At 40.9% G+C, this 27,946-nt stretch overlaps 2 protein-coding genes across 9 annotated transcripts in view; both read right to left on the reverse strand.

The window, feature by feature from the left end:
• RRM1 (ribonucleotide reductase catalytic subunit M1) overlaps positions 1 to 21,331 on the reverse strand; it is a 39,518-nt gene extending 18,187 nt beyond the window's left edge. Inside the window, exons 1-8 of the mRNA XM_068988278.1 lie at positions 21,217 to 21,331; positions 14,061 to 14,149; positions 10,453 to 10,630; positions 9,262 to 9,362; positions 7,478 to 7,537; positions 6,586 to 6,625; positions 6,177 to 6,339; positions 1,018 to 1,159 (exon numbers count right to left, since the gene is read on the reverse strand). Coding sequence (XP_068844379.1) covers positions 1,018 to 1,159; positions 6,177 to 6,339; positions 6,586 to 6,625; positions 7,478 to 7,537; positions 9,262 to 9,362; positions 10,453 to 10,630; positions 14,061 to 14,149; positions 21,217 to 21,235 — 792 coding nt within the window. The 5' untranslated portion in view covers positions 21,236 to 21,331. The remainder of the gene's footprint in view (positions 1 to 1,017; positions 1,160 to 6,176; positions 6,340 to 6,585; positions 6,626 to 7,477; positions 7,538 to 9,261; positions 9,363 to 10,452; positions 10,631 to 14,060; positions 14,150 to 21,216) is intronic.
• Positions 21,332 to 23,533: 2,202 nt separating this feature from the next.
• The window catches only part of STIM1 (stromal interaction molecule 1), a 198,358-nt gene continuing 193,945 nt past the window's right edge, over positions 23,534 to 27,946 (reverse strand). For 7 of the 8 annotated variants that reach the window (XM_068989190.1, XM_068989191.1, XM_068989187.1 and 4 more), the window contains one exon: positions 23,534 to 25,434. In XM_068989190.1, coding sequence (XP_068845291.1) covers positions 24,918 to 25,434 — 517 coding nt within the window. In that variant the 3' untranslated portion in view covers positions 23,534 to 24,917. Of the gene's footprint in view, positions 25,435 to 27,639; positions 27,677 to 27,946 lie in introns of all 8 variants that reach the window. The other variant, XM_068989192.1, reaches the window with a different exon arrangement.

The following is a 27,946-nucleotide window of genomic DNA, read 5'->3' on the forward strand; positions in this document are numbered from 1 at the left end:
GAAGAGTTGACTCATTGGAAAAGACTCTGATGCTGGGAGGGATTGGGGGCAGGAGGAGAAGGGGACGACAGAGGACTAGATGGCTGGATGGCATCACCGACTCGATGGAAGTGAGTTTGAGTGAACTCCAGGAGTTGGTGATGGACAGGGAGGCCTGCTGCTGCTAAGTCGCTTCAGTCGTGTCCGACTCCGTGCGACCCCATAGATGGCAGCGCACCAGCCTCCCCCGTCCCTGGGGTTCTCCAGGCAAGAATACTGAAGTGGGTTGCCATTTCCTTCTCCAATGCATGAAAGTGAAAAGTGAAGTCGCTCAGTCGTGTCCGACTCTTAGCGACCCCATGAACTGCAGCCCACCAGGCTCCTCCATCCATGGGATTTTTCAGGCAAGAGTGCTGGAGTGGGGTGCCATTGGCGTGCTGCAATTCATGGAGTCACAAAGAGTCGGACACAACTGAGCAACTGAACTGAACTGAAGCAATGAATAATAAAAGCTATTAATATTATTATTGCTAAAGTAAATCAGAATTCCAAAATCTGAGCTAAAAAGGACCCTGCTGCTGCTGCTGCTAAGTCGCTTCAGTTGTGTTTGACTCTGTGTGACCCCACAGATGGCAGCCCACTAGGCTGCTCTGTCCCTGATATTCTCCAGGCAAGAATACTGGAGTGGGTTGCCATTTCCTTCTCCAATGCATGAAAGTGAAAAGTGAAAGTGAAGTCGCTCAGTCGTGCCCGACTCTTAGCGACCCCATGGACTGCAGCCTACCAGATTCCTCTATCCATGGGATTTTCCAGGCAAGAATACTTGAGTGGGAAAAAGGACCCTAGAGCCCCTCTAGTCAACCTCTAATAAGATAGAAGTAGTGAAATCACTCATTCTAAGTTGCACAGCCAGCTAGTAATTAACAGAGATCCAGGTCTCCCACACTCCCACAAATGCTCTCTCAACCACAACCCTGGTTGTTTATGGACTTGAATCCCTCTAGCCCACATATTTTTAGCCACACAACAGAAGCTTACCCCAGCAATGTAGCTTCCAGTAGCTCGAATACAACTCACAGCAACACCAATTCCACCAGCAGACTTGGAAATCAATGCACACTGCTTTAGAGTATCATAAATGCCTTCAATGCTATCATCTTTCATACTCAGAAGGAAACAGCTACAGGGGGAAAGAGTCACAATTCAGCAAGGAAATGAAGGAGAGTCAAAAAACGACTATGTAATTCAGAGAGAGTAAGTTAGGCAAATAAATGATCTAAAACTTACTAATACTTTTTTAGAAGGAAAAAAAATTTTTTTTGATGTTTTTAGAAGGAAAAAGAACCAAAACTTTCACTGGATATGACACAATGAAACATATCAGCATACACTGTCTTAAAATCATCTTGCCATCTACCCTAGATACTGAGCCTACATGAAAGTCTTAGGGATAGGTAAAAATATTAGCTTACCTATTCACCAGATTACAAATGTGCCATTATAACATTTTCTGATGTAAATTCCTAAGCATATTTAACATCTTTTCAAGCCAAGAAAAATTAAACATTTATGAAAAAAAATCCACCAATCCAATAATGAACCAAATTTGATATGTCCATCAAAATTTAGCTCCCTAACAGTCTTTTTGAAGACAATCCTTCTACCTGTGATTTGGATCTCATCCTCCCACTCCAGGACCCTTATTCTACCAATGATTCCTTTTACCAACTTTAATATTCATCCAAACAAACAGACTTTATCTTTTGACTTTTTCTACTGAATATTCAGACATTCAGAAATAATAGAGAATTTATAACATATACTTTGTACTTACCATCTGCCTTAAGAAATTTGATACTACAAATATAACCTAATTTTACATATATATATATATAACAAATATATGCTGTTTCCATGCTTTCTTCGTTCCTTTAGCATTTACATATGTTCCACGTTTTTTTAAAATTTCTGGTTTCATACTATTGTTCTGCAACCCGCTTTTATTTAACTCAGTATGGTTTTAGAGAGTCATTCCTACTGATACATATAGGACTAGTTTATTTTCATTGCTATAAGGTATTCCATTGTATGAATATACCAATATATTTGTCCATTTGTCTGCTGGTGGACATTTAGATTATTTCCAACTTGTTTGCTATTCTAAACAATGCTCCTGTGGAAGTTTTTAAACCTATCTCCTTGTGTTTATATCTAAGAATTGTCTATAGGGTGTAAACCTAGGAAAGGAATTTCTGAGTCAAAAGATATGCATGTGTTCCACTTTACTAAAGAGTCTCCAAAGTGAATGGGTAAGTATACTATATCAACCAATGCATGAGCCTGCCCACATACTTACCAATACTTAGTTCATCAGCCTTTTAACTTGTATCAATCTGTTGGGTATGAAATATCTCATTATGATGTTAACTTTTATTTTCTTAATTAAAAGCAAAGTTTATCATCATCTCATGTGTTTATCAGCCAATCAGTTTCTTCTACAAGTTAGCCCATGTTTCTATTTGGTTTGTGTCTTTTTCTTATAATCTTTCAACAGTTAATATACATTGCAAGTTCCCGCTCACCATCTGAAACCTTTTTCACTGTATTTGATTTGCCGAAGTTTAAAATTTTAATGTAGCCAATTTTTCCTTTATGTTGTTTGCTTATTATATCGACTTTAAGAAACGTTTCACTCCTCTGAGGTCATATATATTCTATCAAGATGTAGGTTCATAGTTATGGGATCTGCAGCTCACTCTCAAATGACTTAGCCAAAAATATTTTGAATTTTAAAGACAAAAATATCATGCATTGTGTATACCTGTGGCAGATTCATGTTGATGTATGGCAAAACCAATACAATATTGTAAAGTAATTAACCTCCAATTAAAATAAATAAATTTATATTTAAAGACAAAAATAAAAAATACATGCATATGATAAAATATCAGTAATTTTTTAAATCTAGGCATAAGTGGGTGTATGAGTAGAGTTCATTCCTTTTCTTCAAATTTTTCTGAATGTTTGAAATTCATATTAAAAAGCTGGGGAGAAAAATATTTATTTTCTCTACATGTTCTTCTAAAAGATTTTACCTTCATATTTATATTTTTCTCTTGAATTTATTTCTGTATATGACATGAAGAAAGGAAATCTAATTATACATTTCCCTATAGGATAACCGATTTTCCTAGCAGTTTTCCCGATGAAATGCAATGACATCTGTTATTCATCAAGTTTTCATATAATCCACAAAGTAGGGTATTTACTCTAGGATAGATAAACATAGCTTTATAGTAGTCTTGAATCTAGCAGGTATTTTTCTTCAAAAGTATCTTGCTGTTTATATTAATTTCTTGTGGCTACGCTAACAAATGCCACTAACTTGGTGGCTTAAAATAGAAATTAATTCTCTCACAGTTTAGGAGTTAAGAAGCTCAGCATTAATTTCACTGGTCAAAATCAAGAACATTCCTCCAGAGGCTCTAGTGGAGAACAGTCCTAGAGGAGCCAGCTTCTGGGCTCCTCTGCTTATAGCTACCTCACTCCAATTTCTGTCTATCTGCACAATGCCTTCTTTTCTTCTGTATGTCTTATATTTCCCTTAGCTTCTGTCTTATAAGGATATTTTTTATTAGATTCAGGGCCCACCTGAATAATTTGGGATAATCTCCCTACGTCAGGATCTTTCTTGGAGGGGTAAAATGACAACCCACTCCAATATTCTTGCCTGGAAAATACCATGGACAGAGAAGCTTGGTGGCCCACAGTCCACGGATTTGCAAAAGAGTCAGAAACAACTATCTGACTAAATAATAATGTGGATTTGTCAGTTTCTGTTTTGTGGATACTCTAAGAAGCTAAATAATTAAAAGCATTATTTGTGATTAATCATACCTAAAAGACTGTTTTTCCTTATAAGGTAACATTTATAAATTTCAGGGATTAAGATCTGGTGTATTTGAGCAGCACTAGATTATTCTTAGCCGTTTGCTCCTCCATATAAATTTTAGAATCAGCATGTTGAAATTCTGACTGGAATTACACTGAATCTGTAAATTAATTTGGGAAAAACTGACATTGTTATAACATTAAATCCATTTATGAATATATGGTCACTCTCGATTTGTTTTATAACGTCCTTCAATTACGTTTAGAATTTTTTCCTTAAAAGCCTTATGCACCTTTCATTAGATTTATTCCTGAGTACCTTCCAGTATTATACATTTTAAAATTTAAATCTTTTTTTGGTTTCGTTTTTTAGTTGCTGTGTACAACTCTTTTGCAACTCCATGGACTGTAGCCCACCAGGCTCCTCTGTCCATGGGATTTCACAGGCAAGAACACTAGAATGGGTTGCCATAGCCTTCTTCAAGAGATCTTCCCAACACAGAGATTGAACCCATGTCCTCTGCATTGGCAGGCGAATTCTTTACCACTGAGTCATGGGAAGCTCCTTAAATCTTCTAACAGCTAAAGTACAAAAATTCAATTAATTAATCTATGTTGAATTTATATCCAGATATTCTACTGAGGGGCTTCCCTGGTGTCTCCGATGGTTAAGAATCTGCCTGCAATGCAGGAGACCCAGGTTTGATCCCTGGGTCAGGAAGATTCCCTGGAGAAGGGAATGGCTACCCAATCCAGTATTCTTGCCTGGAGAATTCCATGGATAGACGAGCCTGGCAGGCTATGGTCCATGGGTTGCAAAGAGTCAGACACAACTGAGCAATTAATGTACACACACACATTCTGCTGAAATCCTTTTACTTCTAATAACTTGTCTGTAGATGCTCTTAAGGAATCATTAGTTTCATTCCCTCATTTCCAACCATTTTTTTTCTTATCTTACAATTACAATGCTGGCTCAGGCCTCCACTACAATGCTAAAAACAGCTCCAACAGATCAAAGTTTTTAGTGTATAGCTTTTACCAAAGAAAGGAAGTTATTTTCTACATCTATTTTGCTATTTTTTTATGAAAGTACTAAATGATATAAAATGTTAGGGCAATGAATTACATTAATAAACTTTTTGATGTTAGCATATCCTTGAATTCCTGGGATAACCCAACCTGCTTAGGGTGTATTAGCTTTTTTTTTAAAAAAAATAAATTACTGGACTCTGTTCAGTGGTACATATACACAATGGAGTATTACTCAGCCGTTAAAAAGAATTCATTTGAATCAGTTCTGATGAGATGGATGAAACTGGAGCCGATTATAGGGAGTGAAGTAAGCCAGAAAGAAAAACACCAATACAGTATACTAACACATATATATGGAATTTAGAAAGATGGCAATGACGACCCTGTATGCAAGACAGGAAAAAAGACACAGCTGTGTATAACGGACTTTTGGACTCAGAGGGAGAGGGAGAGGGTGGGATGATTTGGGAGAATGGCATTCTATCATGTATACTATCATGTAAGAATTGAATCGCCAGTCTATGTCTGACGCAGGATACAGCATGCTTGGGGCTGGTGCATGGGGATGACCCACTGAGATGTTATGGGGAGGGAGGTGGGAGGGGGGTTCATGTTTGGGAACACATGTAAGAATTAAAGATTTTAAAATTAAAAAAAAAAAAAAGTAAAAGGTATACATGTATATTTAAATAAATAAATAAATAAATAAATTACTGGACTCTGTTCCAGTGTTTCCTTTCTCAGAAAACGATACCATAATAAATCTTGTTACTTTACCCATAAACTCAGGAACCACTCTTGACTCATTCAAATCACCAATTCTGTCAATTTTACCACCTAAATCTCTTAAATCAACCTACTTCTCTCAATTTCTACTTCCACTTCCCTAGCCCAAAATACCATATTCTCTCATACAGACTACTACTAGAATCTTCTAATTATTATCAGAAAATACTTTACTGAGATATAATTCACATACCATACAATTTCCCATTTAAAGTGTAAAATGAACGGGTTTTAGTATATTTACAGAGTTGTACAACCATCACCAGAAACAAGCTTAAAATTTCACTACTACTGGCATTGTCTCTCATCAATTTGTTTATCACAATGCAATAAGAGAGTTTTCCAAAAAGTAAATCTCATTTAATGATCAAATGTTTATCAAATTAATTTTTATGTGATGAACTGTCTAGTTTCTTCAGGTCAAGGTTTATTTCCCTAGTCAAAAGTGTTTTAGGATGTTAAAAGTGACTATAGACGACACATACCTAGAAAGTTGTGGGCGGTTGGTACCAGCATTGAAGAGAGTGGGAGAGGCATGGGTAAACCACTTCTCAGAAAGAAGGTTGTAGGTTTCAATAGCAGCATCAATATCTTCTTTGTGAATCCCCACAGATACCCTCATCAACATGTGTTGTGGTCTTTCAGCCACTAAAAACAAGAGAAATTTTTCACATGAAAACTAGGCTGAGATATGTACTTGAGTCTAAAAAAAGGAACAACAAAAGACAATTAAAAAATTTTTATGCCAATAAGCAGCAAGATTATTCATAAACTAAACCTAAAGTTTAAAGTGTTACTTAGAGTTTAAATGGAAATGTTAAGACAAATATCTTAAAGTTCTATTTTCAATACAATGAACAGAAAATGTAACACACAAACACATTCATGTCTCACCCTTCCCATTGATCTTCAACAAATAGGATCGCTCCAATGTCTAGAAAAAGCAAAACAATCGAAAAACTTCCATAGTTTTTAAAGACAGTAGATATATCATTCACAATATGCAACTATTTAAATCTACTCAGTTTTTAAAATAATCTTAAATGACAAAAACATCATATTTAGATTTACTATCTTTAACTTAGAACATTATCAATTGACTATTTTTTTGGAAAAGAATGCCTGAAAATTTCTGGAAAAAGCCAACGCTACATTAATATGTATAATGTTAATAGCAGAAGTTGTGGTATTCCCTGTATCATAATGGTTCATATCATTAACATTTACGAAATGCTTATAACAGGCTAGGTACTGATCAAAGTGACATACACACAGTCACTTAAACTTCAAGAGCATTTGATATTGAAATTTTATTATTATCCCCATTCTAAAGATGAGAAAACTGAAGGACAAAGGGATTAAGTACCTTGCTAATAAGAAATGAAGCAGTGATTTGAACCTAGGTGGTCTGACATCAGCATTCACATTCTCAGTCACTACATAACACTGTTTATCAACAAAAAAGTACCTAGAAAATCACTTAGCACATAGCAGGAATTCAATAAACAGTTGTTACATAAACAGAATAATATTGAATCATTCTGGCAAATTACCTGCGTAACTCCACAGGTATCCAGAAATAGTATTTGGAAAATTTGAAAACTGCAAATGAATAAGCTATCTTTCCTTAATTCAATCACCACTACCCTAACCCCACTAATCCCTCAGGACCATCCCAACTCCCAAAAAATTACTACCTTTATAATTATATCACTAAAATATAAACAAAAACCTGCATTTCCTAATTGAAGAAGGAATTCCCACTTATTTGAAACCTGTTATTTACCTTAAAGCCAAAGTAATTATAAGAGAAATCTCGGTCATAGATAATTGCAGAATTCAGGCGCTGGTGAAGGTTTAAAAAAACAAAAACAAAAAAATCCATAATTAAGATAATTAGACTTATTTTCACAAAATTTGTTACCTTTCAGCCCTGATTTCAGAACTAAAATTGATACAGGATACAAGAGATAACACTAAGTATTATTGTTGTAGAACAGAAATCCATACCTAATATTAAGGCAAAAAATTATATAAATTGAGTATCCTAACTAGGTTTAAAAACACATACATTAAAAGACTAGAAGAAAACATATTAAGTTGTACATAAGTAAAAACATAAATGTGACTTTCCCTATTGGGCTTACAGTATCTCTAAAAAGGGAAAGAATATGAGCATAAAAGGGACTATATTATCATCCTAAAACACGTTTTTAGATTAGCTATTAATCCAAAAGTATTGGAGCCATATAAATACTAATACATATATTTATTTTCCATCTTAAACTGCACATAGCAATATATGATAAACAATTACATTAATTCTAAGGCTAATCAAATCCATAGTCCTTTAACAGGTTTTAAACAAAATGTTGCTATGACAGTGATGTTTTAATGCAGAACTGGCCATTGTTACAGAGCTTTTATAGGCTATAAAGCCATTTAAAGGAAACAAAGCAATTAGGTACTAATAATCATTTTGGACAGAGGAACATAGAGCCAATTTTTCAAAATACTATCAGTGTTTCCATAAAAGGATCCATGCCCAAGGACTAGAAAAATCTATAAAAAAACTCCCTCTTAAACTTTTAAGGGCATCTTTGTTGCCAAAGGCAGGTAGGGGCTTTGCATGATTAATGGAGAACTGAGATACTTGATTATCAAAATTTCTATTTTAGATACAGGTTTTTGATGTCATTTATTTTTGTTTCTCACCTGTCTTCAAGATTATACACACGATACACAAACAACTCACTCAGTTTTCTCTCAGTCTCTTTAACATCAGATACATATTTAGGGATAGCCATCTATTAACTACAGTTAAAACTGATTTCTAATCTGTGCAGATATGCATGGTAAATAAATTCTGTGTGCAAAATGGCTGGCTGGATCTACCCATCTTTCCCTCTATCCTCTGGGATGTAGTTAAGAAAGGAATTGAAACACAAATGGATAATTTTTAAGTTGCTGAGCAAGAAGATCTTCCAAAATTTTATCTGAGCAACCTTTTTGGAAGTCAGTTTGGCAATGTCTACCAAAATTTTGAATGTACATACTTTTGGCTCAGCAATTCCACTTAAGGGATTTACCTCACCAATATACTCATCTATGAGCAACTCACTACCATATGAGAATAGCGACTGCAGTGATAAATGGAAAACAAATATTCATCACTAGAGCAATTCTTACATATACATATAATGATGATATGGCTATAGGATGGAATGCTATGCAGGTGTTAAAAAGAATAAGGTAAATTCATAAATGCTAATAAAGAACTATCTCTAAGATACACCTGTAAGTGAAAAAATATTAGAATAGTATGCACAGTACATTACCACTAAAAGGAAAAATAAATGTACACACACCATGTGTTATAGAACAATTCTGGAAAAATACATTTTAAAATGACAAAGTGCTACTCTTTCTAGACAAGAAAACTAGGATTCAGAGAATGAGAATTACTTTTTACCTCTATCACTTATTATAGTGTTTAAATTTTTTAAAATGTGTTCACTGCCTTAAAAAAAACCTATAAAAAATTTTTCACCAGAAAAGCATTATACATACATCTTTATTTGCCAAAACAATATCCAATGTTGACTTGGCCACCATGGGAGAGTGTTTGCCGTTGTGCGGGTTTATATAGTTGAAGAGGTCTTCCATTACATCTAAAAACAAAACAACAGAAAATTAAAATACCAAAATCACTTAACAGCAAGTTCAATATTCAGGTTAACAATTTAAAACAGTGGTTCTCAACTGTTTTTCATCCCAACTCACCTTAGTACCTAGCAAAGACAGTGCTCAATGGACAAATACATGTTATATAAATATACATGGAAACTTACATAAGTAAAATAAGGAAACTCTTAAAGAAATAACTTTCCACAGTTGGAGTGAGCATATGCTCTTATAGTTTGAAAAAGACTGCCAGATGATTCTAACACCTTACCCCATTAAGGATTTATTAGGTGAAAATAAAGAAAAGCATAAATTATAATCTCAAGTTTTCTTTTATCCTAACAAAACAGAAACTCAACTTAAAATTCAAAATCTATCATCTCAAGGATTTTACTTCTATAAATCCACTTTGAGTAATAAGCTCTCTCTCTTTCAGACATCATAGCAGATATTTGGCCCTCTGAGTTTACATATACAGACACATACAAAGCTGGCATTCTGAAAATGACTTGAATCCACAGATCAATTTTGGAAGATCTGATATCTTTACTTTTACAAATCTACTGAAGAGGGAGATAATGTTTAAAGTCCCACATAAAAGATCTGGAATTGAGAGCCAAAAGATTTCTACTCTCAGTCTACCAGCTGACTTCTTACATATCACTTCTTATATACTTAACAAATTATTTAACCATCTTTTGCCCACATTCTCTGAGCTGTAAAATGGGAGTGATGACTAATGGTGACAAAAGACTGATTGTAACATTCTGTTTAACCTAGGAATTATCAATAAATTTTTTTTTCCAACCACGCCACCACCAAGCATGTAAAGAGGGGTGTCAAAAAAAAAAAGATAGAGAGAGAACAAAAAGATAAAGAAAAGTTTTCACTGACCCTTCCATGCAGCAGATGAGCAGCATGGAGAAATGGGAAGTTCTAGTCTCCCCCTGCCACCAACTTGCACACTTCGCTTTTTTAAACAAGATATAACTTTTCTTTTGATACTCAAGGTTTCATTCTAGTACGCTTATACATTTTCTGAGAATACTAAATTCTTTCTTTTTCTTCTAGACTCACCACTGAATACTTTCTTGGTTTCTTTGTGCAAGTTAGAGACGGCAATCCTTGCTGCCAGGATGGCATAATCAGGGTGCTTAGTAGTCAAGGTTGCGGCTGTCTCAGCAGCCAAAGTATCCAGTTCCACAGTAGTGACCCCACTGTATAAGCCTTGGATTACTTTCATGGTGATCTGAGCCTATAAAAGCAAAGCTAAGAATTACTTGTGCTTTTCTAAGAACCAACATCTTCCTTAAAAGAGCAATGAAGAAAACAATCAAATTTATATCAAAATAAAAGACAATTTCCTTTTATGAAAAATCTTTCAGAATTGTATGCTGTCAAAAATTTAGTAATGAGGTGTCATAAGTGAATAGAGCTGCCAAAAAATGCATATTACATATACAATGAAGCGTCCAAAGAAAGAAGGAAGGAAAGGGGGGGGAGGGTGGAGAAGAGAGGGGAGAGAGGCAGGGAGTGGGCAAGGGAGGAAGGAGTGAAGAAAAGAAGGAAGTTAGTTTTAAAATCTAGGTAGAGCTTTACAAAGATTAACAGACACATAGGGAAAGAGCTGAAAACAGACCAATTTTTCTATAAGTATTTTCCCATCTTTCATTCAAATTTTCTGTATGTAATTATGGTTCAGGCCATATACTTACCTATTTTCCCCCAATTATTCCTAAGGACAAGTACAGGAAAGCAAACAAATTTAATCAGTCTAGTGAAAGGAGATCAAAGTGTAAGTTAGAATTGGGACTGAGCTGTTAGATAATATCATGGCTACTCTTTAACACCTCCCTGGTGTGAATGGCTTCCCTAGTAGCCCAGACAGTAAAGAATCTGCCTGCAATGCAGGTTCCATCCCTGGGTCAGAAAGATCCCCTGGAGAAAGGCATGGCAACCGATTCCAGTATTCTTGCCTAGAGAATTCCATGGACAGAGGAGCCTGGTGGGCTACAGTCCATGGTGTTGTAAAGAGTTGGACACCACTTCACTTTTCTTTCACTTCACTTCACTTCTTTAACACGTCACAAAATATCTCAACTTTCATAATCTTCTCTGACATTTCACAATTACCTGTGAGATGGGTATTATAATTATGACCACTTTACATGAAGAACCAGGTTACTGGGACTTGCCCAAGGTTTTTAATGTCTAAGTCTTCTAGCTCGATCTCCCATTCAACCTCACTACATTTCACTGTTTTCAAGACCATACTGTAAGAGGCACCCCTTTTTAAAATACACAATGCCCAAGTCAAGAAAGACAAATTATAAGTTGTATGTTGCTGCTGTTCAGTCGTCCAGTTGTGTCCAACTCTTTGCAACCCCATGGACTGCAGCACACCAATCTAAGTTGTATATATGTATGTAGTTACTGAATCTTAAAAAAAAAAAAAAAAACAGATTAGGGAATTCCCTGAATGTCCAGTGGTTGGGGCTCTGAGCTTCCACTGCAGGGGTTCAATCACTGATGGGAACTAAGGTTGCACAAGCTGTGTGGCCGCAAAGGAAAAAAAAAGATCAATCCAACAGAAAATGAATGCCTTTTCCTAGTTGAGCAAAGCATGCCCCTCTCAAAAAAAAAGTGTAATTACTAGTTTAAAATTTATCCCAATTATGTGTTAGACCTAAACTCAAGTTTCTCCTGATCACTTTCTTCTCAGCAGGTAAGTCATGTTCAGTAAAAGAGTAGTGAAGTCTTCTAAACACTTCCTGGTGCTACAAGGCAAGTAATCAGAACTCAGAATAAAACAACATCCATGTGCTAATAACCACTCCATATTTAAAACATGCAGATTTGTTCATCTACCCTAGAACGCTCATGTGGGCTCCAGCCCCCTTGCACTCTGAAATGTACGCAAGTGGCAACAGAACACCTAGGAGTCAAGATACCAATATTCTTCTTCCTACACTCTCACTCATTTGTACAAGTCACCTCCCTTCTCTTTGAACCTTTCTTATCTATAAAACAAGGGAGATAAAATAAGATGATCTCTCAGGTTTGTTCCAACTCTAATATTCTAAATGTAAAAGGGAAATGTAGTATTCTAAATGTAAAAGGGAAATGATAATAAATATATCTTAAAAGTGAAGTGAAGTCACTCAGTCGTGTCCGACTCTTTGCAACCCCATGAACTGTAGCCTACCAGGCTCTGAGGAGCCTCTCAGTCCATGGAATTTTCCAGGCAAGAGTACTGGAGTGGGTTGCCATTTCCTTCTCCAAGGGATCTTCCCAACCTAGGGATCGAACCTGGGTCTGCCGCACTGCGGGCAGACGCTTTACCATCTGAGCCACCAAGGAAGCCTAATATATCTTAAAGCTGTATAAAATTATTTTCTTTCGACCATTTGGTCCATTCAATATTTATCAAGCATCTAATTATGTATGTGTTAAGTGTTGTGGATATCGCAAGAACAAGATACAGGCCTCCCCAACGATTCTGGGGGAGGACAGGAACATATAGTTAAATTCTATACTAGGTGGTTAATGCTATGAGGCCAGTGCAAGTGCTACAGTAATACAGATGTTATTGTTCAGTCACTAAGTCATATCTGACTCTTTGCGACCCCATGAACTGCAGCATGCCAGACTTCACTGTCCTTCACCATCTCCCAGAGTTTGCTCAAACTCATGTTCATTTAGTCAGTGACGCCATCCAACAATCTCATCATGTGTTACCCCCATCTCCTGCTGCCCTCAATCTTTCCTGGAATCAGGGTCTTTTCCAATGAGTCAGCTCTTCAAATCAAGTGGTCAAAGTATTGGAGCTTCAGTGTCAGCATCACTCCTCCCAATGACTATTCAGGGTAGTAATATAGATGAAATATCTAAACAAGGATGGGGCAATATGGGTTTTAAGAAAAAGATTAGAGACTGTATTTAGTAAGATCATTTTGAAAGTCACGTGGAATATGGATTGGAAGATGGCAAGGTGAGGGAGACCTAGAGGCCACTTTAGGACCACTGTGGACAGCAGGCTAGATAAGGGATGCTACAGGTCTAGAGTAGAGGACTTACAGGAGCTGAGGAGGAAAGCAGAGCAACTCGCTTATGGCGCTCCTGAATTTAAAGGTTGCTGTGAACTCTGTATCACTTTAATGTATCCTTTCCATACGGATAACAAAAAAAGCAAATTTCAAACCAATTTCTACCCAAATGACCACAATTCCAAACAAGTTTTACTACAGATTTTTGCACTTATGAATAAAATAATTTACTCAAGGAAGCCCCTAACTGAAATGTTAATGTCAAGTTTTCCTCTTTCCTCAGCTTTATAGTTCTCTGAGAAGTCAAAATTCACAGCACAGACCAAAACTTAGGGAAAAAAGTGAGTTTTTTGTTTGCTTGTTGTCTTTCTGTTTTGTTTTTTTGCCATGCCACATGGCTTAGGGACTGAACCCAGGCCACAGCAGTGAAAGCCCACAGTCCTAATCACTGGATCGCCAAGGAATTCCCAGAATAAAAAAAAGTTTTAAACAATAAATTCACATTTACATCCAAGCCTGTAAGAGAATACCAAACCAAAATATGTATATATAGCAAGAGAGTGAAGGGGAAGAGGTAAGAGACAAGTAAATGGAATCACATGAAACAAGCAATGCAAGATATAAATCCTATTTACTTACAGGATCAACAAAGTCCATATTGAGTCCATAACAAAGCTTCTGGATTCGGGACGTAATTTTGTCGAACATAACTCGCTCCTGGCGGCCATCTACAGAATCAAACCATACAGTTCGTATTAGCACTTACTAAGATAGCAATGCCAAAGAATCAAACCTAATCAGCATGTAAACTTTCTCAACCGACCAAAACAAAATGCTATTCATAAATAAATGACTCAGACCCCCAAGAGATTCATTGAGAGATTATTTTTTCATCTTCAAAAAGGAGAGATGCTATATTGAGTCTTCCCTTACATTACATATCAGATGGATTCTTGCAATAAATTTCCCAAATGATCTGTCTCCCCCCACCCTTTTCCCAAATGACAGGCATAATTATTCTTTAAAACTTAAGTCAAAACCATGTCATTACTGCCCTCCCAAGAGTGGTTTATCATGTTTCAGAATCAAAGTCAAAATCATTACAATAGTCCACAGAATCCTATATAACCTGTCCTGTGAGCCCCCTCCCCCATGTCACCTCCTACTCTCCCACATGACCCTGGCAAACTTGACTGCTCACTATATATACCTTAGATCTTTGCTCAGTGTCAACTTCTCAGTAAGGCTTTCCCCAATCACTCTATTTTAAATTGCAATGCCCCAAACACAACCTTGCCCCTCTTACCCTCCTTCTATGCTTTATTTTTCTCCAGAGCACTTCTGATCATCTGACATGCTCTATATTTTACCTATATATTTGTTTATTGTATGACTCTTTCACTAGAATATAATTTCCAAAAGGAAAAAGACTTTGTTGTGATTTATTTATCAATGTATTTATTCCCCAGTGCCCAGACCAAAGCTCAAGGCTTAGCACATAGCAGGTACTCAAATAACTACTGAATGCTAAATGATTTATAAACCTGTCTCCATCCTAACACCTTCATGATAAATATGGCTTATGTACTCTCCTAGAGTAATTAATGATTTGAATCTACTTCATACCATGTAAAGAAGTGCTTCTTTCTACTTATAACTCAAAACAATCTTCCAGAGGCAACCTCTTATTGTTTATTTTGGGGATATGGAAGCACATACATATGGACCTTATATAGTTAGTCCTTTCATGATTTGGACTTATATTCTACAGCTCTTCCTTCTTCCTAACAAAAAGTCCGGCTGGCCCAAGGACTTTCTCAAATGTTTGATAAAGAATAATGAACAATAAGATACTGCTAGTAACCCATCATCAATAAAAGAAATTAGTTTTTCTTAAACACTAACACATTAACTAAGATAGCCCTTCTCTTTCTGATTACTATTGTGACCTCCTTTTCTAACCAGACTCACATATGCATTGTTTAACTCTGGAATAAATTAGCTGGCACACATCAGGACTGAGCCCTTAATGCTCTACTAACTGGTTAGGCAGATAGGTGACCACAAGGCAGCTGAAAATCTGCAGCTGTCAAATTAATCAGGAAACTGACAAAAAGTACAAAAGCAACTCTCTAAATTCACACTGGGAAGAGGAGGGATACTAAAGGGCTAAAGGATCAGTGACCCACTGTTCTCTAGCCTATCATTTCACTTGGTCATTTTTTTTCAACCCATAAACTGATTTCATCATATCACTAATCCCTGCTTACATTATCCTCTTCTCTCAAACAAGGATTTCCTTAATTTGGTCCCACATCTCTTCTACTGATCCTTGTAAAATATCCTATATCCCAATAAGGCCTCTCATTCCCACATCCATATAACTGAGCATACCTTCAGTTCAGTTCAGTCGCGTCCGACTCTTTGCGACCCCATGAATTGCAGCACGCCAGGCCTCCCTGTTCATCAAAAACTCCTGGAGTTCACTCAGACTCACGTCCATCGAGTCAGTGATGCCATCCAGCCATCTCATCCTCAGTTGTCCCCTTCTCCTCCTGCCCCCAAACCCTCCCAGCATCAGAGTCTTTTCCAATGAGTCAACTCTTCGCATGAGACTGCCAAAGTACTGGAACTTCAGCTTTAGCATCATTCCTTCCAAAGAAATCCCAGGGTTGATCTCCTTTAGGATGGACTGGTTGGATCTCCTTGCAGTCCAAGGGACTCTCAAGAGTCTTCTCCAATACCACAGTTCAAAACCATCAATTATTCGGCGCTCAGCCTTCTTCACAGTCCAACTCTCACAACCAAACATGACCACTGGAAAAACCATTGCCTTGACTCTGTCCAGAAATCTTTTTTCTGCCTTTCCATACATCTAACTCCTACTCACTCTCCAACTCTCATCACATCCATGAAACCTGTCCCAAACACTGTAACTCACATTGCCCTCTTCCTTCTGTGAAATCCTCTTGAACACTAATTGTCTGATTTGCTCTTAGGTATGAGCTGTCTTTTTAAATTCCTCTCTTCAGGAAGACTTTGCTAATACTGTAAGACCAAGTATATGCCTCTTCTGCAAGATATTAACTTTCTATTCCCTCTACCTACAAAGTTCAGCTCACATATCTTCACACAGCTGGCTCTTAGTATTATTCAGAGCTCAGCTCAAATGTCACCTCCCTACCTGAGGATCCAATCCAAGGTTACCTTCTCATTCATCTTTATCACATTACCCTGTTTTACCACCACCATCTCACAAACCACCACCTGGAATTAACTCATTCTTACTTGTTTCTTGTATACATTTAACTACTGTCACTCACACCAGAATGTAAACTCCAATGAGAAAAGGAATTTAGCTTGTTTTGTTCACTGCTGAATCCATAGCACCTAACACAGTTCCTATTCAAAAGCAGAGACATTACTTTGCTGACTAAGGTCCGGCTAATCAAGGCTCTGGTTTTTCCTGTGGTCATGTATGGATGTGAGAGTTGGACTGTGAAGAAGGCTGAGCGCTGAAGAATTGATGCTTTTGAACTGTGGTGTTGGAGAAGACTCTTGAGAGTCCCTTGGACTGCAAGGAGATCCAACCAGTCCATTCTGAAGGAGATCAACCCTGGGATTTCTTTGGAAGCAATGATGCTAAAGCTGAAACTCCAGTACTTTGGCCACCTCATGTGAAGAGCTGACTCATTGGAAAAGACTCTGATGCTGGGAGGGATTGGAGGCAGGAGGAGAAGGGGACGACCGAGGATGAGATGGCTGGATGGCATCACAGACTCGATGGACGTGAGTCTGAGTGAACTCCGGGAGATGGTGATGAACAGGGAGGCCTGGAGTGCTGCGATTCATGGGGTCGCAAAGAGTCGGACACGACTGAGCGACTGATCTGATCTGATCTGAACACAGTTCCCAGCATAAAAGAGTTGCTGAATATAGTCAGTCCTCTGAATCCACGGGTTCCACATCCATAAACAGTGTATGATCTGTGGCTGGTTTCAACCCTGGATGCTGATCTGGAATTTGCACATGAAGAATCCACAGAGACCGAGGGATGACCATGAGACTTGAGCATACACAGATTTTAGTATCCACAACAGGTCCTAGAACCAAATGCCCCATGGATACGGGGGAATGACTGTAAATACTTTCTGAATAATTGAATGAATGGGCTGCTACAGCCTGTATTTTTCATATTAGAATACTGATCATCTTATGTTAATGTTTTTGTCTATTTTTCTCAATTGATTGTAAGATCTTTGAAAGCCAAAACTATTTCTGCCTACTCACCACAATAACCTCAGTGCCAAGCACAGTAGCCACACAGATCTGTAAAATAATACAGTGGGCTGTTAAGGGAATGAGAAAGGATGGGAAGGAAGAGGGAGGAAGGGTGGTGCGGGAGAGAGAGGATCTGGAATAGAAGAAATTATCAGAGTGCAAATAGATGCTTTAGAAAGTATTGTTTTGCAAACTTTGTTTCAGTTTTACGTGAATACTTACATATACATGTGTGTACTCAGTCATAATGGAAAATAATTTTTACTGTGGGTTACAACCCAAAGTTTTGAAAACACTATACTGAATTCCAAAGCACATTTTACAGCTCGGCTGCATTGCATTTATTCCAGTGGTTCTCAACTTTTAATCTTAACCTCATTGAGCAATACGATGCTGTCCCACCAAGAATAACAAGATAGCAGATAAGAAAAATTCATCTACTATTCCCCTCTGTAATCTAACGCTTTTCATATAGACTATTCCTATATCCCTAATGGCCCTAAGATCATGGAAGATGGAGATGCCTTCTCCCTCTGATATTTACCTCATGGTGCTTGGCAAGACATTACTACATTCAGTAAGTATTTTAAGCTTATTGCAGTTGCCCTACTGAATAATTACACCACGATTAGCAAAAATTGCATGTGTTAGTCTGCTTCTATACTATCATCCCAAAAATAAGGGGAGGAGAGAATACCCTAAACAAATTAAAGATCAAAAATAAAATTAATCTAAGTACAACTTTGTAGATGAACAAGCCTTGCTGAATGTTACTGGCAGTCTAGCAGCAAACCATCTGGATCAAATTATGTTCTCTGAGGGAATGAGAAACAAAATAAGATCTGCCTTTTGTTGTAGGTGGTACTTTTTAAAACCACAGTATTTGAAAGTGGACCCCAAAGGTTAAAAATGCAACACAGAGGTGTTACCCACTCCAGAGATTTATGACAAGTTTTTGATTCATCTGTTACAGATGTATCTTAAGAGCTTCTCATCCTTCCATCTTTTTCTAAAGATCTAAAAAAACGGAATTGTCCCCTCTCACAGGAATCAACCAACAAAAGTGCATTATGTGTTTCGGTCTTTGGTCTCAACAACTAAAATGGGAGATTAGAGAAATGTAGACAATAATGTTTCAAAGATACTGATGACAAGAAGGGCCATAACTCTATCTCTAGGCTGTAAACGACCTAGTTACAATCAAATCAACTACCTTCCTACTTACAACACTCATCATAGTCTATATTTTAAAGTATTAGTTTGGTACAAAAGTAATTGAAGTTTCAGACTGTAAATTTTAAATCATTATAACTAGGGTCAAACACATCTTCATTAATCAAAATAGGAACCATTACAATCAACACATTTTTGCTAATTAGAGATAAGTTCCTTTATTCCTGTAGTATAAAAATCTGTGCTTCAGGATTCGACTAACTCTTGGAAAGCATTTTCTGCCTCCTCAGGCTGTGGAAACATTTTGCCTGAAAAAAGTTGTCAAGATGTTTTAAGAAGTGGTAGTCAGTTGGCGAGAGGTCAGGTAAAAATGGTGGACGAGGCAAAGCCTCGTAGCCCAATTCATTCAACTTCTGAAGTGTTGGCTGTGTGACGTGCAGTCGGGCATTGTAGTGGAGAAGAATTGGGCCCACTCTGTTGACCAATGCCAGCTGTAGTGCATCTCATTGATTTCCTGAGCATACTTCTCAGATGTAATGGTTTCACCAAGATTCAGAAAGATATAGCGCACCAGATCAGCAGCAGATCACCCAATAGTGATCATGACCATTTTCTGGTGCAAGTTTGGCTTTGGAGCTTCTTCTCTGTTCAACCACTGAGCTGGTCATCACCAGTTGCCGTATAAAACCCACTTTTCATCACATTTCACAGTTCAATCGAGAAATGGTCATTGCTGCGTAGAATAAGAGAAGACGACACTTCAAATTATTTTTTTTAATTTTCAGTCAGCTCATGAGGCATCCACTTATCAAGCTTTTATACTTTTTCAATTTGCTTCAAATGCCAAAGGACCACAGAATGGTCAACTTTGAGTTCTTCAGCAACTTCTTGAGTGGTTGTCTAAGAGGATCAGCTTCAATGATGGCTCTCAAATGTCACCAACTTCCAATGGCTGGTCACTACACTCATCTTCAAGGCTCTCTGAAAAACTTCTATAACCACCACTGCACTGTACATTCATTAGCAGTTCCTGGGCCAAATGCGTTGTTGATGTTGCAAGCTGTCTTTGCTGCTTTACAACACATTTTGAACTCAAAAAAATCGCTCAAATTTACTTTTTGTCTAACATCATTTCTACAGTCTAAAATAAATATAAACAGCAAATAATCCTCAGCAAAAAAAACACAAAGTGAGAAATATGCATTAAAATGATGTATAACACAACCACATTTACTTAAGAATGTATTCCAATACCAAACAGCAAAGTTCAAAAATGTAAAACTGCAATTACTTCTGCACCAACCTAATAATTATCTCACCCACTTTTGGAGCATCTATTCACGGGCAGGTTCAGTAATAAATTTGGGCATAAAGTCCCCATCTTTGAAACACTCACAACCTGGTGGACAAAACAGTCAGTCAACCAGTATTTACTAAGTGACTACAATTTTGCAATAACTTTAATGCTTTAACAGAGGCATATTGAGTAGACTCAAAACTTGTTCCTATCTGTCCCATATGGTTCTCTGTTAAACGTATGCAAAGGACTGACACAAAGGAAGTCCTCAGCAAGTCTAACGGAAAATGTGTCGAGGAAGAACACAAGTCCTTGGCTCTTCCTGGCCCCCGCCCTGTCAGAAGATGTCTTGGCCACCTTACTCTAATTCCCTATCTCTTCCTATCAAAGGTAAAGCCAACTAGTCCCGATCCCAGACTCCTCTGGGACTACTCTTCCAACAACGGAAACAAGGAGCGACAACTCTGTGGAGATGTCTGTGTCTGAGACTGACTTTTTCACCGCACAAAAAGAGATCAGGAAGCTGGTAGGCGCCCGTGTAGAATGCAGAGCCCCTGATTACCTAGCTTCCCCGGGGCCTAGGCTAGGACAGGTGACCAGCTTTTTTTTTTATTGTTGTGACCAACAACAATAAAACTGTTGCTGGATACGGGTTCGAAATCCGGCATCACCAGCATCTAACTGGGTGACCGTGCTGTCCGGAAGCCTCTCTCTGCGCGAAACGGAGCTAATGACCCCTACCTCAGGGGCTCACGGAGAGGACTAAAGTACCGCCTGGAAAGTGCTGGGCGCACACGTTTACAACTCGCGAAGGAAAGGTGTGACTACTCTTTAGAAATGCGGCTGGATGACAGAGTCGAGGGGCGCAGACTGAAGCTCAGTCTGTTGGGGACAGACTGACGAAAGGGCAGGAGGCCGAACGACTGACAGGGCGGGAAACCGCTGCCGGTAGCGCGGGAAGCGGCAGAAGCCGGCGGGCGCGGCTAACTGCAAGGCGGCGGCGGCCCGCGTCCCTCACCCGCCGCCCCGTCCCCGGCCTCTCACCTCGCTTGATCACATGCATCGCAGCTAGTAACTGAGGCGCTGAGGGATGCGACACGAGACTGCAGCTCTGAGGCTCCGGTGCGATCAAGAAGGTGGCCGAGCACGGAGGGTCAGGCTCGAAGGTTTGCTCGTGTGCAGGCCCTGGAATTAGGACCAGAGAGCACTTTCCTCCACAGAGCAGAGGAAGGCAATCCAAATCCGCTTCCCGCTCCCGCCAGCCGCGACGCAAAAGCGGCGCGACCAAGCTCCAGTGACATCACGTGACGCAGCCAGCGCCGCGGCCGGTGGGCAGGGCTAGCGTAGCAGAGAGTCGGCCTGGCCCCGCAGCCGCCATGTTGAGTGTGGGCAGGGCCGAGGAGATGGTGCCTCTCCTACGGCAGCATTGGGAGTGAACGCCCTGGCGGGAACGCAGATATCCCCCCGCCATGTTGGATGTGGGCACAGCGGAATCCGGGGCTCAGCCCGCCAGGTCTTGCCCCGCCTCTCGAGTGTATTGGAAATAGCAAAACTTCAACCATCCACTTTTTCTTGTCTTGACGGTTGTTACACTATGATAACCCAAGACTGTCGTCTGAGGTGGGCTCTAGCCAGAGAGACGTAGACGGAGGCCGGGAGCTCCAGGGCCTGAGTCCGGTTGGGAGAGAGCCTTGCTATGCCAAGGAAGGGCCTTTGTATTTTATCCTGATAGAAGTGGGAGCGAGCTTTGGCAGAGTTTGAGCGGGGCAAGGCTATGATCCGTTTGCTTTCAGAATTATCAAGTGGGTGTTGGCTGAAGCAGGGTCAGCCGTAAGGCCTTGGGGCGATAGAATGGACAGGACTTGGTGACCGAACGTGGGGAGTAAGCATAGGTGAGACATGATTCACAAGTCTGGTGTAGAACCTTCAGCTTTGCGCTAGGCAAACTAATTTTTATGAAATCTCGTGTAGCATCTCCACTGTAAAACCTTTCATTGGTTCCTTATTGCCGTCAAGGTGATCCCAAGGTTTCTGTGAGGCATAGCAATACCTCAAAGATATTGGTGATTTGGTTCTCATAGGGACAGAGTAAAGGGACAAAATAGGTAATTAGTTAATCCCACTAGGGGATTCTAAGTAGAATAATTATGGGAGACTCCTATAAGTTAATAATTACTCAAGAAAGCAGACTTGATTAGCAACAAAACCATGCAACACTAGCATGAGACAAATCCCCAAACAATCAAACAATGATGGCATGAGCCCCATATCCTGCCCCATGAGCTCAGTAAGTTAATGATTTCTGCACACATTAAAAAAAAAAAAAAATTATGGACCTAGCTTGACTGTGTAGGAAAACACTCCCCTGCTCATCTTGGAGGAGGAGCTAATGATGTCTACTCAAGAAAGACAAAAACAGTTCTCCTCCTCCCCGCCTTTCCTTTGATTATAAAACTGTAGCCCAGTAAGCTCTTGGGGCACGGCACCCCTCTCCCTCACCAACCTGCTGGTAAGCCTCACAAGCATCCTATTCTAATAAATCACCTCTTATACATCACTTTGCCTCTTGCTGAGTTCTTTCTGCACTAAGACATAAAGCACCAGGAGTTCTTCAGAGCCCCCCGAAGTGACACCAAATAGTTTCAGTTCCAGACCACTGCAATGTAGCAAATATCATGATAAAGCAAGTCTCGAAATTTTTGGTTTCCCGGTGCATATAAAAGTTATGTTTACACTATACTGTAGTCTTTTATGTGTGCAATAGCATTGTCTAAAAAAAATGCACAGCTTAATAAAAAATACATTACTGCTAAAAAACATTAACCACCATCTGAGCTGTCAGCAGTGGTAATATTTTTGCAGGTGGAAGGTTTGAACTACTGCAAGAATTATCAAATGTGACACAGAAACATGAAGCAAGTAAATGCTGCTGGGAAAAAAAAATAAGACTCCCTTGGCCACCAATCTTCAATTTGTAAAAAGTGCAATACTTGCAAAGTGCAATAAAATGAGATATGCCTGTAATTCTAAAAGGCATAGGTGACCAGTGAAGCTATATGATAGACAGAATCAAATAGCCTAGAGGTAGCGTTGCCGGGTTAAGCTAATAAAAATTTATCCCTAACATTTCATAGGACATAATTACATTTTTAAAAGTTATTTGTCTAATATTCAAATGTAACTGAGTATCTTGTATTTCATCTGGTAACCCCACCAGAGAGTTTTGGGTAAGTGTATTAGAGTTTCATTTTCCCTTGGCAGAAGAGAAATGTCCCTTCATCCTATCTGCTATGCCACAAAGAACACAGAGAACACAATGAGAGTCAAAGCCAGCAGAGGTTAAAATCTCCTACATGCTTTATTGGACTTCGAAGAGTCTTATGAAATAACACAGAAAAACCCATGTGAGGTTGTCTAGGGGGTACAAGGCAGTCTGCAGCCTAGAACTGCCTAAGACCAGCCCCAGGTGCCCCCACCCCAGGCCCAAAATAGGATCCCAGAGTACAGATGGCAGGGAGTGGGGCAGAGGGAAAACACCTTTACAGCCATAGCAAAAACAGGTAAGGGAGAGTTGTCTAGAGGGTGGGAAGGGTGAGGGGGAAGCGGTCACACAGCCACCTTGACCTACACCAGCTTCCTCAGCCACCCCCATCCCTAAACCGGCTGTGTCCTTGAGCCTCTAGCCCAGGCTATGCAGTAACATGAACACGGGTCTGACAGGGGGAGTATGTGGTGCAGGCACTTGGGAAGTTCAGGAGATTTCAATTTTAAAATGTCTTTTGGTTCAAATGTGACAACACTCTGCCCAACAGCTTCGGGGCCCCATTAGAGCCCTCTATCATAGCTGAGGCTCCTATGGTTGGGGAGCCGACTGTCCTGAGCCTTAGGAGTAATGATGCTTGGGGAGCATTTGGGGAGCATCTCTTACAGACAAACCCTCCTGCAGTATGGGGCAGTGGGGATAAGAGAGAAGCAGGTGTGGGTGAGACAAGAGAGAAAAGGTGACTGCCTTGTAGCCCACATCTCTGGCTCCTACTCATCCTCAGACTAGAAGTTGCTTCCTATCTAACCCTGAGCCTAGCCTCTCTTCAAAACTCTAGTGAGTTGTTCTCTGGGAATTGGTTTTACTCCCCCATGGACCCCTGGAGTCCTAGTAAGCTCCAAGCCGAGGTTACCTCTGGCCCACCAGACTTCCAGAGAACAAACCTCAAACATTAGGTCCTAGGCCCCAGTCTGGGGCAAAGAGAACCATCGTCAGTGGCAGGGTGGGGGTGGGGGGGTGCAGGGGGTAGAGATCTGAGGCACAGGTGTCAGAAGTTACTCCCCCTTCCTCCCCCGCTAGCTGCTAGGGGAAGTTGGGGAGTGGTAGGAGAGAGAAGCCTGAAAGCAGGAACAGAGAGTAACAAGAAACCAAACCTCAAAACTGGGACAGCAGAGACATGGAAGCTGGACCCCAGAGGTGGTGCTGGGAGCTGAGGGGACAGCAACCAAGACATGCACTGAAGAGGAGAGGGAGTGACAGCGGCAGCCCATGTTTGGGAGGGAGGCAGGCCATGGTGGTCAGTTAATAAATAATGTTGAAGGACCCAAGGATGATGTGGGAGGCAGGTATGTACAGTGCCCAGGCCCCGGAGCCAGCCCCTCCCAGGCCCTGTGCTGGGGGCCAGGTATCTTGGAAGGGAGGGGAGGGGAGGCAGAAGACCAGGGAAGGACAAGTTGTCCCACCACCGCCACCCCCATCCTGCCTACTTCTTAAGAGGCTTCTTAAAGATTTTGAGGGGAAACTTCTTCCGGCCTGGGCTGGAGTCTGTCTCCTCGCCAATGGAGCCATTATCCTCCTCAGCCGCGGCCTTCTTGCCAGCCAGGTGGGGGATACGTGTATTTCGGCTAGCCTGGAGGGCTCGGCTGTCCCCAGCTGGAGATGGCGTGTCTGGGTCTGGGGGACTTGGGCTGTGAGAACGGGAAGAATCCAAATGTGGAGAGCCACTAGGTAGGGCCGGGGAACTCAACTCCATCAGGCTGTGGGCCTTGTCCAGCCCATGGTTCAGTGCCAGCAGTGCTTTCTTGGCCAGGGCAGGGCTGTCAGGCAGTTTCTCCACCAGAGAGCCGGGGTGGGCCCCCTCAATCAGCCGGTGGCTGCCGTTGGAGGTCATGGCGCTGAGAGCCTCATCTGCAGCACGGATCATCTGAGGAGGCTTGGGGGCCAGACGCTGGCGGTCACTCATGTGGAGGGAGGACTCCGAATCGGAATGGGTCAAATCCCTGCAAGACAGGTCAGAGAGGAAGAAAGGGACACAGAGGATGGGGGCAGGGGGTAGTTTGAAGAGGAGAGGGGGACCATGGGAGAAGACAAGAGCAGGGGGATGAGAGGGGCGGGAGAGAGCAAATAGGGTGCCCAGCAGGTGGGAAAGAGCGAAGAATGGGAAACAGAGGGAAGTTAACACAGCACAAGAGAGGAGGTAGGAATAGGGAATAAGGATAGATTGGAGAAGAGATAAGGAGAAAAGAGTAATATGGGGGGGGCGGGACATGGGGAGCAAAAGGAGAAGCAGGTAGAAATACAGAGGACCAAGGGAAAGAAAAAAAAAAGAAGGAAAAGTAATGGAGAGAAAAGAGAGATAAGAAGCAAAAACAAACGTCATTATACCATTAACTCTCTGGCCAAGGGCTTTCTAAGGTCTGGCCCCCACCCCTGATGAATAGCCAGGCCTTAAACCAATACAGCCATAGGCTTCAGTGCTACAGGCATCCTCCTCAGCAAAATCTCTGCTTCCAGAGCTGGTTAGACTTCTTAGGACTGAACCCTAAGCTAACATACATAACTCCTGTCCCACCCGGGGACACATCCAGTCTGGGCCAGGCCTCAAGGAACAGGGAAACATGCAGTCAGTGGGCCTGACCCGGACTGGGGAGAAAAAGACTAGAACAGCCTTGCAAACAATCCCTCACCCCCCTGAAAGGCCAAGATGCTGCCTCTTCCAACCCTCTCTCAGGATTCAAAAAAGGTCACAGAGAAGTGTTTTGGAGTTCAAAGTTGGCTGGCAGTAGGAAGACTAGGGTCTTTTTCAGAGCTCTGCTGACAGGGAGAATGTATGGAGGTGCAGAAAGACAGGATGTTGGCCTTTGAGGAGCAGTGGTTCAGAAGAGCTGCCCACTGGAAGTCCCAAGGTCTATTTCAATTTCCACCTCTGCCTGAGATTTGCTGTGTGACCTTGGACAAGTCATATAACCTTGCTGGTCCTCAGTTTTGGCCAAATGAAGATAACATCAATTCAATTATTTTGTAAGACTGTTCAGAGGCCCAAGTATGTCGGCAAAGCACTTGAAAATGTAGAAAGAACTGCGGGAATGAAGATGATGAGGCCAGTCAAGCAGGAAGACCCTTCCATGGGCCACTCACAAGAGGCTTCTTTGCAAGGCTGAGCTATGGGGACACGGCACTGCACACTGGACATGCACACAGAGGTGGTCCAGCATAGTTGAGACCCTTTAAAGGGCTGGCTATTTCTAAGAAGACCATGAACGAATTCTGGGTGCCACCCCTCCTACCTTACAGACAGAAAGGTAGATATAGGAGTCCCCTGCCAATCCTTTAATCCTCCCACTTTCCCAGAGGCCCCAGACCCCATGGCAGAGGCAGAGGAGGGGCTAAAGGAAATGCTTAAACATCCACGTCAGAAAACTAAAGGGAAAGGCTCATGAGTGGGAGGGGAGAGGACAGCACAGCAGGACCTAGAAAGGAGAAGGCTGTGGGTAAAAAATTAGGGAGGGCACCAGGCTCCAAAAACAGGCAAAAGCAGGAGGCTGGCTAACAGTCATTATAGGTTTAATTCTCAGTAGGCAACAATTAACCAAACAGCCACTCTGTGGGCCAAGGACCTTCCTGGAGACATGGAACAGCAGAGAACTATCTCAGCTCCAACTTCCACTCCAAACACTGTTCCAGCCACGTACCAAGTGTCTCCCATTTGCTTTCATATTTCTGATGGTGCCCCCTCTTCTATCTAAATGTGTCCTTGTTTCTCTAAGTCCCAAGATGATCCTCTCCATAGCCTGCCTTTTCCACACAGATATGAACCACTGAGCAAGGTGCCAAGGAAATTCTGGGGAGCAGTCACACTGGGACAAGGGGCCTTTTAGACTGAGGAGGTGAGGATTCTAGGAGACTGCCTTTTCAATGCCAAGGAAGGAAGAGTGGTCAAGAGGTTGGGGTCCACTCAGACTCACTCCTCCTGGCTTACTACCCCATTTGGTCATAATTTCCAGACCTCAGTTCCTCCATCATCAACAAAAGCTGAGACTTCCAAAGCAAGAAAAGAACCTAGGGGGAAGCCTGGGTGGACATGTGAGGGAAAGGGCCCACTGAGCAAGCTCACTTTCCCTCCCTGAACCTCTGAGACGATTTAGGTCAGGGGTGTCCCTCCCCAAAGGCTGGGCTGCCTTGGGCTCCCGTCCCAAGCTACTAACCTTACTAGAGAGCCTGTTTGCCTTTAGAGATGATCCTCTGATGCATGGTGTGAAAGAAAATTCAGTAGTGAACAGGCCAGGTGGATGCAGGTACTCCTTCCCTTCCCCCCGCCCACTGCCCTCAACCTGGACCTTTGAACATGAGATTCACAGCATCCTCTAGTACCCCCAAACTACTTTGATCCTGTCCATCTGTACTGGGAAGGGCAGTCTCCCTGCATAGGCTTCTGGATGAAAATGAGGATGAGGATGAAAATGAGCAACTCTGCTGAGTGATAACACTAGGAAAGGCTGTCCTTTTGTGAAA

The sequence above is a fragment of the Capricornis sumatraensis genome, chromosome 16 (genome assembly GCF_032405125.1).
Source record: "Capricornis sumatraensis isolate serow.1 chromosome 16, serow.2, whole genome shotgun sequence".
NCBI classification, from domain to species: domain Eukaryota; kingdom Metazoa; phylum Chordata; class Mammalia; order Artiodactyla; family Bovidae; genus Capricornis; species Capricornis sumatraensis.